This window comes from Pterocles gutturalis, unplaced genomic scaffold (assembly GCF_000699245.1).
Source record: "Pterocles gutturalis isolate BGI_N339 unplaced genomic scaffold, ASM69924v1 scaffold5149, whole genome shotgun sequence".
Taxonomy (NCBI): domain Eukaryota; kingdom Metazoa; phylum Chordata; class Aves; order Pterocliformes; family Pteroclidae; genus Pterocles; species Pterocles gutturalis.
The window spans coordinates 74,102-90,089 of NW_010130435.1; the positions used below are offsets into that span (position 1 = coordinate 74,102).

At 39.3% G+C, this 15,988-nt stretch overlaps 1 protein-coding gene across 1 annotated transcript; it reads right to left on the reverse strand.

Moving 5' to 3' along the window:
• Window positions 1–7,051: 7,051 nt before the first annotated feature.
• On the reverse strand, window positions 7,052–15,337 carry TMEM65 (transmembrane protein 65). Its single transcript, XM_010080211.1, has 6 exons — window positions 15,291–15,337; window positions 13,181–13,248; window positions 11,828–11,882; window positions 10,591–10,633; window positions 9,297–9,402; window positions 7,052–7,758 (listed from the first exon to the last, which is right to left on the reverse strand). The coding sequence occupies exons 2-6, from the start codon at window positions 13,190–13,192 to the stop codon at window positions 7,663–7,665; spliced, it is 312 nt and encodes a 103-aa protein (XP_010078513.1). The 5' UTR covers window positions 13,193–13,248; window positions 15,291–15,337; the 3' UTR covers window positions 7,052–7,662.
• Between the last annotated feature and the right edge of the window lie 651 nt (window positions 15,338–15,988).

The window sequence follows — 15,988 nt, forward strand, 5'->3', positions numbered from 1 at the left end:
ACAGGGCTCTTATTTTTTGACGGCAGACATTCACCAAATACAAACCAGCTTTCATTTTTACTATTAGCAGGTGGAGCCATCTCACACCGGGAACACAAGGATAGCTTGAGAACTTCCTTGAGACTGTAAGCAGTGCTATTCACAAAGGGGAGATCCAAGTTTCCAGATGAACAGTCTTCAGGTTCAAATCCCACTCCTTTTAGCCGCTGTTATTGCCCATAATATGAAAAGCATCAAGATGAATGGATGGGAAAAGTACAGGGGATATCATTATTGCAGCACAGCAAGAAGAGACTCAATAGCCATTTCTGTTCTTCATGCAACTTTCAGCACTTGGCATTGTGACTAGGCTCTGGCTGGCTGATTGACATTTCACTTGTGGAAAAATGAAAAAAAAAGTCAACCATTAGGCAGCTCAAAATCTACGTGCTGTTCATTAAATTTCTTTCTGAAGACATCTGCCTATTGATTCGCTTCATATGCACACTAACAATTAGAAGGTAAACTTGACTATCAGACGCAGACGTCCACTTGACTTCAAGGACAGGGTTGGAAAAGACATTCCTAATTTTTCACCCCGAGGACCTTTACTATGCAAGCCTGGGAGAACACAATGAAAAGTCTTTAGGGCAATTTTATAGCCACAAGCTCAAGGATGCTGAGCACTATGGACTGTCAGGTGTTATTATGGCCAGAGGCACACAGGTTTGGCTGAACACCATACCTTACCAGGAGGCATCCATTCTGGCCAGAAAGGACAGACCTCTTACACATTACTGTGAACGACATTAGCATGAGAAGGACTGGAGACCCTAGGAAGGAAACATCGGCTTCCTTTTCAGATTGTGCACTTGGCATCAAAAGAAGACACTACCTAATAGTGAGGGAACTTTATTTTCAAAGTAGCCAAATGCCCAGGGGAGCTGAGCCATCACTGATACTTTTATCTTTGGAAGCCTTTCTTCAATCCAGCTCTGCCACAGTAAAATTCAGAACCAGTCCAGGCCAAACCAAGAGATTATTAACAAAGATGACAATCTGCAGTTTCAACAAGAAGAAAACACTTGATAGGGTTAGAAACTCACATAGTCTCACACCCATCCATTCCTGGATGCGTAGGACATTCCTGAAGATACATGCTGTGGTATGGAAAATTATTACCAATACTGACAAATGATTTTAGATCAAGGCAGAACAAAATAATTTCAGTATTTGTTATTCTTGTTGGGACTGGAGTCAGTGAGCAGTACCAGTCCAACCAAAGATGTCCACTCCTTCCAACTCCTACAGTCAGATTCATCCAGAGACCAGGGAACACAAGCCCGTGAGAAGGAGTTATCTGTTGAACATGCATTAAGAGTCTGGGTTAGTTATTCACATGCCTATATTCTGTGTGATGCTTACGAGAAAATGGGAGTGAGAGGAGGAAAGGAGGAAGACTACACTCTCTAGATGCCAGAAGTATTTCAGGAATACTTGCCCAGAACAGTCAGACAAGGAATACTTTTATACTTACAACTGAGGAAGATAAGGGGTTCACTGTGTTCTGTCCTGTAACAGCACAGGGTCAAGACGTTCTGCATATTCACTTTACATGAAAATACAAACACATTTATCACACTGAAGCACTCATCTCTTCCAAACTCTTCATAATGAATGCAGGGAAAAGGTTGGACAAACAACAGCCTAATCATTTTCTTCTGTATCAATCTGTGACTGTAGCAATGATATGGAAATATAACAGCATTGTTACCCATCCCACCCCCAAATATGCTGTGGAAAGGTTCTAGGAAACCAAGACGATGTGCAATAAAGCCTCTGTTCTGGACATTTTGCTAAAGTTGATAGCAAACAACTAGAACTTTAACTCTTTTAACCATTAAATACTGTTCCTAACCACCATGCTCAGGAGAGCAAAGAAATCAGTAGGGTATAGACAGCAACGTCACAATGAAGGCTGTTGCGACTAATGTTGGGATCAGAGGGTAGTGGTCAACAGCTCAATGTCCAGATGGAGATCCATGACAAGCGGTGTCCCTCACGGGTCTGTACTGGGATGAGCACTGTTTAATATCTTCATCAATGACACAGACAGTGGGATCAAGTGCACCCTTAGCAAGTTTGCAGATGACACCAAGCTGACTGATTCGGTTGTCATGCCTGAGGGACAGAATGGCATCCAGAGGTACCTGGGCCAGCTTGAGAAGTGGGGCCATGTGAACCTCATGAGGCTCAACAAGGCCAAGTGCAAGGTCTTTCACCTGGGTCAGGGCAACCCCAGGTATCAACAGAGGCTGGGCCATGATGGGATTGAGAGCAGCCTTGGGAGAAAGACTGAGGGGTACCCATGGATGAAAAGCTGGACATGACTCAGCAATGTGCACTCGCAGCCCAGAAAGCCAACTGTCCTGGGCTGCATCAAAAGAAGCGTGACCAGCAGGTCGAGGGAGGCAATTCTCCTTCTCTAGTCTGCTCTTGTGAGACCCCACCTGTAGTACTGTTTCCAGCTCAGCAAAGGAAAGACTGGGACGTATTGGAGGAGGTCTAGAGGGCCACAGAAACAATCAGAGGGATGGAACATCTCTCCTATGAGGAAAGGCTGAGAGAGTTGGGGTTGTTAGCCTGGAGAATGCAAGGCTCCAGAGAGACTTAACTCCAGCCTTTCACTGCTTAAAGAAAGCTCGTAAGAAAGATGGGGACAGACTTTGTAGTAGGGCCTGTAGTGACAGGACAAGTGGTAATGGTTTTAAACTAAAAGGTTGATTTATACTAGATATAAAGAAGAAAATTTTTATGAGGGTGGTGAAACAGGGGAGTAGGTTGTCCAGAGAGGTGGTAGATGCCCCATCCCTGGAAACCTTCAAGGTCAGGCTGGACAGGGCTCTGAGCAACCTGACTGAGTTGAAGATTGCCCTCCTCAGTCCAGGGGGGCTGGACTAGATGACCTTTAAAGGTCCCTTCCCACACAAACTATTCTATGATTCTCATCTTCGCAGCCATCTATATGGCTCGTGAACAAAGGCATGCAAACTGTGCTGGGTCAAATCTTCAATCCAGTGCTTCCTTTCTTTTACTCTGATGCATTTACTGCAGTAAAGACACCACATACAGAGAAAGAGCTTACATCACTGCACTTTACTCCTTTCCACCTTCAGCATTACCCATACACATATGACTTGGTACAAGTCACATACACAAGAAAAATCACATCCCTGTGGAAGATTATTCTAATGACCACTGCATAACAAAGACATAAAAGAAGGAGCAACTCGTGTAGCTGCATCATTAAGTCAGTTGCTTAGATACCTATGGACTACCAAGGTGAAAACTGTTAAACTAAAAATGTTTCCTGCCAGCTACTGCAAGAGGCCTTACCTTGGAATCCATTACTTAGGGGAGAGTTCATATATCAGCACTCCATGCTCCTTGCTGCTACCCAAGGTTACTATTCTGAATTAATCTGAGGCTCAAGACTGCCCTGCTCAAATACTAGTGACCACAATCTCTGGGGAACAGGGTGAGGAGAAGATCACAGGTCTGTCTAAAAGGTGGGGTTTTTTCTGCTTGAGGGAAGTAGTCTTCCAAAAAAAGAAATCCTTCTGCCCTTATCTTCGCTGGCTTTTGAATTCCAAGTTTGCTCAAAACCCTCTGCCCTCCCCGCCCCAATATAATTCTGAATCAACACTCTGGATTCCAACAGTCCTGAACATTGAGACAAGGATAAAAGCCTTAACAAATTTTAAATAAAGACTTTAAAATAGGAGCTCGAATTTGTGTTATAAGAGCATTAACTACAACCTTGAACAGCTCTAGCCATTTTCTTAATATTTGAGGTTAAAAAATTCCAGAGCCATAAGTCTCTCAGAGCAGGATAATTCCTCAATACTTTTATTAAGATCATTCATTTATATACTGCCGCTTTGTCAACTTGTCACTAGACCGCATAAAATATCAGACAGAGAAGAGGGAAACATGTTAGCCAGAAGTGCGACAGACCCTCTGAACAACATTAATGAGGAGTTCTACACAATGCAATCAGAATATTGTAAAACAGCCACGCTACACAGGTTGTCAAAAATGAGATGAGATCATCCTTCTAGTACCGATATGTTTTACTCTCAGCACCTCTATGCACAGGCATCCACAAAATGGACCGATGAAGGAGTGAAAACAAAAAGTGAAGAGCTCCAAAGTCCAGGAAAGCTCAAAAAGGCTTTGTCTGCATACAAAAAAAATAGTTAATTCCAGAAGTTCAAGTACTCTGACTATTATTAATCACAAATGCCACCAATTTTCCATGCAAATATTTTAATTGTTTACATCACTCTTCCAAGCATGAAGAGACAGAACTACCACTCCACAGTGGCACCTCCTATGACAGTGACAACGGACCATGTGCTTACAACTTAAATAATAAATTCCTGTTTTGTTAACTGAGGTTGAATACCCACAGGATATTATTAACATTTCCCCTCCAGCATCTGGTCTAATAAAGAAACACAGAACAGCTTTGCTGTAGTACAAAGGTGTACAGAAAGTTCGACAATTTAATTAAAGACAATACAAAATATGTTGTCTGAATTAAAATAATTTATGTAAAAGTACATGAATGAGAAAACATGGCAAAAAGATTTGAGTAACCATACTATCAGATGCAAGTTCTTTGTCCCTAGAGATAACATACAGTCAAAAATACATTTATATTTTAAGTTACAATAAAAGACAGTATTTTAAAATAAACAATTTCAGGTCTAGCAGTCCTTTAATGCAAAAAATTCCTGTTAATACAGGACAAACTGATAGAATAAAAAAATGGAGCAATACTGAAGTCTCTGAATAAGCCTGTAGTGTTTTCCTTTTACCAAGGAGGGAGAAGACAACAGAAAACAAAAAGGAGTGCTTTGTTTATGCTCTGTCTTCTCAGTTAAGTGTTTTTCAAAAAGAGTGATCAGAGCATCAGGGATTACTTTCATTCATACATCCCAGAAAAAAAAAAAACTCCTTGCAAGGAGGGGACAGATCAGGCACAGATCTTCCCTTCCATACAAAGCAGCATCACATCCACGCCAGAGTGGATCCCACAGGCAAAGCAAGCTACCCCTGCTGTACTTGGGGTGGCAGCTTGGCCCCAACAAGCACTTTCTCTCCCTCCAGCAGCGCCACTGTTCCCCCCAAATCACGAGTTATTTCTTCATGTCTGTCAAATACTGAAACCACCTTCTTGATTACGCTATCAGACAACAGCCTGAAACACCCACGATTTCTTACCAGGTGTCACTTGCCCTCCACATTTTTGTGGTCAACTAAATAGTTTAACAAGGCGACACTTGATTAACTTCTTTGAAGACATTTTAGTTCATTAATTCTTGATAAACGTATTGGTTGCAGTACAATAGTTTGACATACACCAACAAAACATACTCGATTTACATACACAAGCTATTTAACAATAGTACATGGTCTCTCCTACTGTCATTACAAAATGAACACTGACAGCTGACATAGCCTTCCCATTGTTCTCATGAGCTCTAGAAAAGTGTTCCAGTCGACATGACAGCAAAGAACTGAGGTTTGGCCAATACTGGGAGATTCCAATGAAGATGCCAGTATCATAACAGCAAACAGTGTTGGAATTACTGTAAAAAATTAGAAAAAAAGCTACGCAAAACCATTGGAACATGTACCTGTTCAAAAAAAAAAAAAAAGGAACACTTGGCAAATACAGCTTCGTATAGAAACATACCAGAAATAAAAGTACATGAAGAGGAAAAAAAAAGAGGCAAAACAAATGTGTGGATGACTAAAAAACACCTGATCACTGAAGTACCATAAACCTGCAGCAATCTGTTGGGGAAGTAGTGAATAATTTTCTAGCAGGAGGGTTTTCTGTGTTTTTTTTTTTTTGTGGTATGTTGTTGTTTCTTTAGGATTTTTTATAAAGCTTCCAACTCTGAAATTGCAAGCCAAAACTCCTCTGCATTTGTGTTCTATTCTTGCCTGGCTGAGATTTCTCAGTTTTACAGTTTGGTCCAGATTCTCCTGGTTTAATGTACAAAGTACAGTATATGCTACTAGGACTACTCACTGCAAGTTTTCAAAAAACAGATACAACTTCATTAAAGGCTGATGTAAAAGTGTCAGTACCGCTGTTAAAGGGCTTCTAGAAATGAGAACAGAAGTCAGATTTGTGACCAAGAGATAAGCAATGAGCTCTGTAAAACATATACATGTTACAATAAGACTTTTCCTATAGTAAATAGAAGTCAATTTTTTTTGAAACATTTCTTTCTAGGTTTCAGAAGTGCTAACAATTCCATCAATAAAACCTCCAAAGTGCGCTGGTTGTGCCTCTCTTTTTAGTGTCTTCTCCAAAAAAAATTTCAAACAATTAAAAAACCCTCTCCTCCAATCAACGGTTATCAGTTTAGCATTATGTATGCTATTGGCAAGTCAGATCCTGAAATATGAATATCCAATAGTTGTAATCAATTTATTCATGACCATATAAAAAAAAGCACAGTTACATGTGACTGCACTGTCAAATCTATAACACACCAAGTAAGACTGCAAAAATAAAAGGCAAAGATGGAAAAAAGGCCTCAAGTCTCCCTTTTTTCATTGCTTGGGTTTTTTTACTAATTGTCTCACAGCAAAAAAAAAAAAAAAAAAAAAAAGGTAGCAAAGGCTTAATCTTAAATACAAAGTTATAATCTGGAAATCAGGTCCTCTAATCCAGACTGATGGTATACTTGATTGTTCCAACTGAACCACCCATGACAACCTTGCCATGCCAGCACTCCCTCATACCCTGAAGCATTCCCCAGCCTTGTCCCCCAATCAACTATTCACACCTTATTTTAAGCAGAACAATAAAAAAGTTCTTTGTAGTTTTGAAACAGTTCATCAGAGTTCTTAACACACATTCAAAACTCAGGAAGATAAATTTAAGGATATCTGAACTCAATTCTCACAATATTATTTACAAATGAGACAAAAAGGTGTGAATACAAAAGTACAGAAGGTGTTACACCACTGAAAAAAAGAGCCTACACTGGAAACACTTACCTTGTCAAAGCATTAAAATTATCACCTCAGAAGACAATTCAGAGACTTAGTCAGAATTGTGAAAAAACACAAACTAGACTGTCATAGATCACTGAAACACCTCAAGGCAGTGCAAAACAATGGCTGGTGAGGGTGCAACCAGTCATCTCACAGAGTGAGGGACTTCAAATCACTCATCACTGACCTTAATAATCTGCATTGAAGGACCTGATGAACAGCAGTGAAATTGTCGTCATGCAATTACAACTGTTAAGCAACCAATGTGCAACTCAAGAGTGATACTGTCATTTATAGTGGATTATTAAAGTAATAATCCACTGAAGAATAATGTCAAAGGGGAAAGTGGTAAACATCAGTTGCCATAAGTGAAAACACTTCAAAAAATTTACAATTAAATAAAAAGTTAGATGGTATCTTATAAAAAGAAGTACTGAACACAACAAAGCCACAATAAATTAGTGTTTCCATAAAACGACATGCTGAAGGTTTTGTTCCCAAGTCTATACATTTTTACTGTCTGTTAATTCCTAAATATTGACAGCGTAATTGAATAATTGAGGTACAGTAGTTTACATTTGTATATGTCTTGTAAAAACGTTATTTTTTTTCTTCCAGTTTTTCTTCCTCATCGCCAAAGAACAACAAAGGAAACATTCCTAAAATGCAGCCAACGGTCACTCCAATAGCTTTACCCTAGAGAAAAGGGGGGAAAAGATAAGTTTCTCACTGGTCAGCTGTTACTCATTTGCTGTGCAATACCAACACAACCAGGAAAAGACCCTTTGTTCTAGCTTTCAGTTGAGAGTCACATTTTTCTTAGCATGCAGACTAGAAACACAGTCTATGAGAGAGAGACAGATATGACAAGATTAGAAACAGTGTGTGCTGTGGTAAAAGACAATTCTGAAAAAAGAGGAGGGGAATGACCCATGAGGAGTGGGTGGCAAGGGAGGAGACAGATTCAAAGAATTAGTAGGATGGCTAGAAAGACAGAGAAAGAAAAAAAACAACACTATCACCCCACATTTTAGGTGCAATTATATGTGTATCTGCTTGTATCTGGTAACGCAAATTAGCAAAGTCATGAACAAGCAATTCCTTGCAAACATGAAGACTTGGAAAGGCACAAAGACCAAGGAAAAAAAAAAAGTTGGAAAATATTTCACAATTGACCTAGAGATGTAAAAGTCTAGGAGAGGAAAGTAGTAAGACAGGCAACATCTAAACCACATCACCAGCAGTAGGTGGATAGTGTTGAGAAACCTGAGACAGCAGGTAAAAAAGAGAAAATGCTAGCACACAGGTGAGGATGCTCCTAAGTCTTTACACAGAAAAGCGCTGTGAATGAACTGCAGTGCAATGACAGGCTTTTGCCACAGACTCAGCTTCCACCAAGACGGCTTATGTTGGACAGACTACGGCGCAGCCCACTGACAACATGCCAGTTCTTCCCTGCTCAAGCCTTTGATCTATCACTGTTAAAAGCAGACTTTTCAACCCCCCCTTAGCTTTTCCTCAGCAAGTGTTACTTCTCTTCCTGTAAATCTGCAAAGACATTTTTCCCCACGAAGGTTCATTCTGGGAAAGTGAAAGAAGTATCTGTTTCTTTACTCAGTTTCTTATAATCTGTTTCTTTAATCAAAATAAACTAACACCCTCATTGCTCAAGTGGGACTGCTTAAACGTTTAAATGTTAATTATCACCCTGAAAATGAATCTGCAAGATGAGTGTCACATAGCTGTAAACCCAGGCAGTGAATATTACTCAAATGCTCAAAGTTTACCCAGGGGAAAGCCAATTTCATATAGAAGCTAATTGCAGAATATTAGAAATTAATACATACTTGCACAGGTATATGAATAGCAAGCACTTTATAAAGAATGTATAGGAGTAAACTTCTACGGGGCCATAACCTTCAAATAAACTATCTTGTCATAGGAGTCAAAGCTCAACCCAGGTATCTGTGTAGCATACATGAAGTCATCGCAGAGACTATTCTCGTTACTAGTCACTTGTGGCTTGCTGCACGCAAAAAAGCCACCCAAGCCCAAAACAATCCAGTTTCGTGATGCTCTCTGACATAGGCTATCAACTAAACCTTCCAGGAAATGTGCAAAACACTGGTGGTCATTAAGTACTTAATGGCAAAAGTGACAAAAAGGATTTATCACATATTAGTTTAAACAGAAAAAAGCTCCAGGCAAGCAGCGCCTACTTGCAGAATACTCACCAAGTGCGCACTGAGACGCGTTTGCCACATATCAGCTTGTTTGGGTGTCAGATCAGGGATTGACAGACCCAGTCGTGAAGCTAAAGCTTCTACATAACCTGCAAGACTGGAAGAACAAGAAAACAAGCACAAACAGTTTCTTCTAGTGGGGATTTTGAAATATTTGAAGCACTGAACACAAATTGAATAGCTTTTCCTGCAGCATACTGATAAAGCCATCAAGAGGTATATACAGACCTCTGTATATATACTACATCAAGTCAGACTTCTGGTGGTCACATTTAGCAAAGTTAACTGATTTTCTCACTGATTTAATATCCAAAATTTCCAGAAAAACTCTATGCACAACCAGTGCGAACGTTACTGTATTTCTGCAGAGCTTGTAAGCAGCCTTGACTGGAGGAAATAGGTATATAGAGACCTCTGTATATATACTACATCAAGAGGTGTTCAGACTTCTGGTGGTCACATTTAGCAAAGTTAACTGATTTTCTCACTGATTTAATATCCAAAATTTCCAGAAAAACTCTATGCACAACCAGTGCGAACGTTACTGTATTTCTGCAGAGCTTGTAAGCAGCCTTGACTGGAGGAAATGTTACACAAACACACCACCCTTGCTATTTGCAGGAAAAAAAAAAAATAGAGGAAAAGTGGAAAAGAGAGGCGTAACAGATAGCTTTACTTTCAGCAATTCCTCAGAAATTTCTTTAAAAAAATAGTCAGCTGCATCTGTTTATATCAGAAACATCAAATGATCTGAAGACATTTCAGATATATAACTGTTTTATCTGAGTAGAAGGAAATGTCTTCACATCTAGGTATAACAAAATCTAAGGTGGCGTACTAGGTATATTCCATCTCAGCAATATATTATGTCACAAAAAAAAAGGGTTTTTTCCATTTTGTATTTCAATTAACTTACTTTTTGTAGAAAAAAATCCTAATACTTCCTTAAAAGCAAGCATTGCCTACCAACCTACACACTGAACCAGGTTGAGCCCCAATCCCAATTTTATCACTTAAAATACATAATAGTGTAATAGCAGGAGAGTTATTCTGTTTCAGAACTATGGCATTGCAGTTTTAACCTCAACAAGAGCCACCTCATACTCCAACTTTTTCTTAGCAAGGACAGAACACATTTCTACAGTCATGTAGTTTACTGAACCAAAATTCAAGAGCTAGGAAAAAAAGAAAGCAATTTCAGCAGTTTGTATTTTTTAGGTTAGTAACACCAATAGTGTTTGCAAGAGAGGAAAAAAAAATACTCTTAATACAAGTTCAGACATACCCCAGTCCAGCTAAATCTGAAACAAGGTTTCCCAAAGCAGCAGCTAGAGGGATGGAGAGGGAAGAAAAAGGGGACAAGAAAGCAAAGTATTATTTTAATAATAATAAACCAACCAGCTCCCCTCCCTCCCATCTCAGTGACCCTCACTCTTCTCAGTATATATAGCATAAAAGACTATAAGTTTATTTTATAGTTTTTCTTCTGACCTTATTACAGTTTGTAATAACAGCAGCAGACTAACAGTAATAGGAAGTGCAATTATTTTTTCTCAACTTACATGAAGAAAAGTTGACAAATACAAAAAGACAACACTGACACCTGGTAATCAACATAACTTTTCAGATCCGAGTTAAAAACAGCCACGTGTTGTTTCATACAGCTAATTCTGGGCACCAAGCAAAGCTTTCCAGTGCCTCAAGAGGCACAGGAGTACGGAAATTAAAGGAGCTGTTACTCACGTATGTAGCTTTGATAAACATTTCAACATATCCATGAACTGTGTCAGCTTAGGAATAAAGACTTTACATACAACTGAATAAAATTACACACTTAAAATACAGCAGATCTTACTGAGATAAGCTTGCCTGTGACTGCCCTGCCTTGCAATGGAGGGCTGCATATTTCCAAATGATTAACCTGTTCTGCCATCTACATTCTCATTGAAGCTATCGGGGTGCTTTCAAGCAATCCCACACCTGCAGTTGGTGGATCCCCAAGCGGTTTGTTGTGGGGTTTTCTTCCCCCCTCTGACACTGCAGAGGCACCAGAGCTGTTGAGCAGAGCTTATCAGTCCTGGCCCAGTGCAGGAGCAAGGCGTGGTATCGCGCAGAGGCAGAGAAGCTACCAAGAACACCGGCCAACGCAGTAAAAAGACACCCATGCTGGTCTTAACACTGCAAGCAAACACCAACTTTCAAACATATATATACACATACATAAATATCAGATCCTAAGGAATTTAGAGCAGTTCCACCACAGAAATGCAAATACACTTTAAGTGACCCAGGATTTGAACTTTTAGATGAAAACTGACAACAAGCATTTCAAAAGCTATTTGAACTGAAATTCCATTTCTGCAAATGGAATCTGTCCTTGCTTCAACCATAGGTTGTTTGTTTATTAGGAAAGGCAGCTGCAAGACCAAGGAAGAGCCATTTCCAGCCCTGTGGCCCACTTCCAACCTAAAATATAGGAATGTGTCATATTAGTCTATACATATTACATTTTTATTACTTGCCTGCCATAGTTGAAATTCCTAGGATAACTCCAATTGACAATTCTATTTGGGTTCCCTGAAAAATAAGAGTTTTCTCATCATTGGAGGGATTTGGAGTTAAAATAGATTATATTGATTCAACTGGCAAAAGCATTGCTTTACTGCTTTATGTTAAAACTGAAAGGATACAGGGACATCACTTATACTAGATCTGCACAGCTCCTACCCTCCTGGCACTTGTATTTCCCCCTAGAACAAAAGCCTACTTCTGATATTCTTTTAATATTTTACAGTGTTTCATAATGGCCACGTAAGGGACAAACCCGCAGTCCCTATCTCTGCGTACCATTTTCTCCACTGTGATTCTCAGCTGAACGTACAGCTCTGAATGCAAACTTCTGCAAATACCGAGCAAACTAATAAAACGGAGTGTCGTAGCTCCTTCCTTTTTCAGCTGAAGTCACATAAAATCACACTGAACTGCATGATGAAACAGCAGCGTGTGGCCCATGGATGACAGACAACAGGCATGAATCAAAACAAGATGTTGTAGTTGTAACTAAATGTCAACCGCTCTGGGGACAGTCCAGCATTGGAACAGGTTGTCCAGACAGGTTGTGCAGCCTCTACCCTTGAAGCTTTGCAAGAATCACATGCACCAAATAATGAGTAACTTGGTCTGACCTTACAGCCGACCCTGCTGTGAGCAGGAGGTTAGACTAGAGACCCTGCGAAGGTCCTGAGCAGGAGCACGACTAAAGACCTAGTGGGTCCTGTGCTCCATTTCCACCTGAATTATCCCACAATTAAGATCACGCTGTCAACGACAACCCTCCACAAGGAACAGTATCTTTGGCATTTAGCCACCTTCCTGTTCCACTAGCCTATTTCATCCTCCAAGTGAACAGGAAAATATTTCAAGGGTGATACTCAGAAACACCAGTCTGTATCAGTACAGATCAGCATCAGCACTAGCAGTGCCTGCATCGCTCAGAACAAAGGAACACATCAGTAAAAACCCTGAACACCTCTTCATCAACCCATTATAATCACATTATCATCGCTCAATACAAAAAAAATATATTAACTAAATGATGGTGAATGTGTCCTGCAGCACAAATTAGGACAGGAAAAAAAGCAAGCCTCTTCTGAATTCAGTCAAATTAGTTACAATGCTGGCCTTCAGAAGGAACAACACTCCTCTGCATTCTGCAAAGGCTCAATAGAGCATGGACACTTTCTTTAAAAAAAACAAAAAAACCGAGAAATTAGTGAGTTGATACTGAGGGAATGAAGCCTTCCTGAAGCCCTCATTTACTCCTTGAACATAATGAAACATGCTGACTTGATCAAGGAATTAAATAACGAACTTACCGCAACAATCATAATTGCGTTATCCAAAAATCCAAACCCTACAAAAGGCAATGCATTGTGGAAGAACACTAAAAGAAATAAGTAACAAAGAGAAAATAAATATTTATAAGAGTTCACTAGTTCACAGGAACAACTGAACTGTCAGTCTAATGCTGGCTTTAAGAGAAGCAAAGACAACGCATGCACACAACATCCCTTTCCTACTACTTCTATTCATCACCTCTCTATTTCTGTCACGTTTGGTAAAACCCTTTGCCACAGACAAGTGTTACTAATAGCTTGCAAAGAACCAGTTAAAACAACTTACTCTTTGCAAACACGTGTACAATTTTGGACAGAAGCCACTTATACTTACTAATACATAAGAGAAATATTTAAAATGACACAAACTTTGACACTATTTACAGTCCTTCCAACCAAGGCTGCAGTATCACTGAAGATTGCCAAACTGTCTCACCAGACTCCCTGCATTCCTCTCTTGCTCGAAATAAAGCCCTTTTCTCCCGCAGTCCCTCCCTATTCCTGCGCAAGAGCTCCATCTTCTTCACACATTCCTAAAAATTCGTATTTTAGGAGTACTGCCAGGAGCTAGGCAATTCTTGTCAAAACTCCTTCAACTAAATCTGCAAATGCTGAGGTGGTTTCCCCTAGTGTATCATGCACCGGTAATTATCTCCCTATTCAACCCAAACTTCTGTATCTTGATTTTGTTTGGGCACTATGATGAGGACAAGTTAGACTTGAAGCTGCTCCTCAACACATTAAGAAATCAAGTTCCACTTTTTGTTTTATGTGTTTTTCCTTTACATTCCTGAAACTCCAAGTAAACTATTTGAAAATATTTTCCATTGTCCTGTTCCATTTTCTCTCCCAAGTTTTAGCTTGTAAGCTTCTGAGGGAGATGAGATTGAATTTGCACAGCATTGCCTCCAGCTGAGTCTCAAAGTGCAAGCATCATAGGACTAAATACAGCATCGAGGACAGACTACTGGACTAAAAATAGAGCTTACAAAGTTAGATCTTTTCACTTTTTTTAACACTTAAAATGCATCAGCTATTTAGGTTTCTTCCCCCCCCCACTTCAGATAGGAACAATAATTCCTACGTTTTAGAAACTTACATAGATGCAAACATATGAAGAGGGAAGAAAGAAGAGTGCATGAATCTCAGTCATGTGAAAAGAAACTTCTTGCAGACAGCATGAATCCACGATCATGCGAAAAACAAAACCACACAAGAAATGTTGCATGCTCAGGTACTAGAACATATTTGGACTTCTGTAGCTATTTTGTAAGAACACACATACCTTCTTAAATGCACAGGTAAGAGACTTAAGCACAGAACGTATGAAATTTTCCACTTTTTTTTTTTAAACCACTGCAGGACAAAAACCCCGAAACCATAAGTAAAAGAAAAAGCACACAGATACACACAGTATTTCCAAAATGTGTGTACCAAGCTCTGGTGCTACAAAGCAACCTCATTTTTTTATGAAAATTGTCAGACTTTTGGAACCCATGGAGTAAATAGAACCCCAGGGGACCAAGCAAAAAAAAAAAAAAAAACAAAAAACAAAAGAAGTGTAGATACCTAGAATAGGAAAATGTTCAACTAAATATATTTGCTCACTGAAAGAGTATAAAACCACAAAAATATACTGATTCGGAAACTAAATCAGAATTTGAATGACCATGGTATTATAAAGAATACCAAACCTATTTGTAATTTCTCTGCAATTTTATCCCACTTCCCAGTCCATTTAAAATATATGTGACAAGAAGCAAGTCAATTGTTTGAAGCTGAAATGCAAAAAGCCCCAAAGTGCTGCAGCATCTACACCGCTTGGCTTAGAAACACAGTGTTTGCTGCTGGCTTTGAACAGTGCACTCTCATTTGGGCTTTCTGTCCTACTTTCACTGAATGCTGCACATTTTTCAGCTGAGCTGTTACGAAATAAAGAAGGCAGGGTGACTGCTGGTGCGTGCTTTGGTTTTCTGTTACTCCATACGAGAGAGATGAGGACAGACCAGCACTTGTAGGAGAATGATGAAGTAATTGAAAGACAGACTGCACAAAGTACTGAATTACATTCAACAAAGTCTTCTTTTACCATGTTTCAGTTGTCCTGGAGATGGTGGTGCAACTTCCAACTTTTCTAGAGAAGTCAAAATGAAATGAGAAAGTTAGCTAAGTCCATCACAAATGCAGTTTCTTTTATAAAGTGTTTACCAAATTACTGGCAGGCAGAAAAGCAGTTATGGTTATTTAATAGCTTTAAATTGTGAAGAAAAATGTTTCACATCTACATTTATTTTTACAAAAGACATCTTTATATTAAAAGCCAAAAAGTCTTAGAACAATACTACAAGATTAAACTAGCATAAGTAATTATGCAAAATAACAGCATATATTAGAAACAGCCCAATAGCCACCTTTATTACTGAAAATTAGAAACACACACTAAAATTAGAAAAATTAGAACACTTAAAGGGAATTGTAATTAATTATTTGTTTTTAAAGGTCCTCTCAGCATGCAGCAGACAACCTTCTCTCCTCCAGAGACAGTCTGCAAAAACACCTCTACCATTTCTGTTCTGATAGAAGGCATCTTTTAATAGCTAGTATGCGGATAAAAGAAAAATACTATGTTGACATTAGAGACCACCAATTTCAGTAACAGCAGAACACATTCAGTCCTTTAGTGCAAGTTTCAGGTATCTTGGAGCCAAACCATTAAGAGCCTGGAAGGACCAGGATGTCACTCCTGAACCTGACATACTATACACTACAGGAAGCTAACACAGTCTG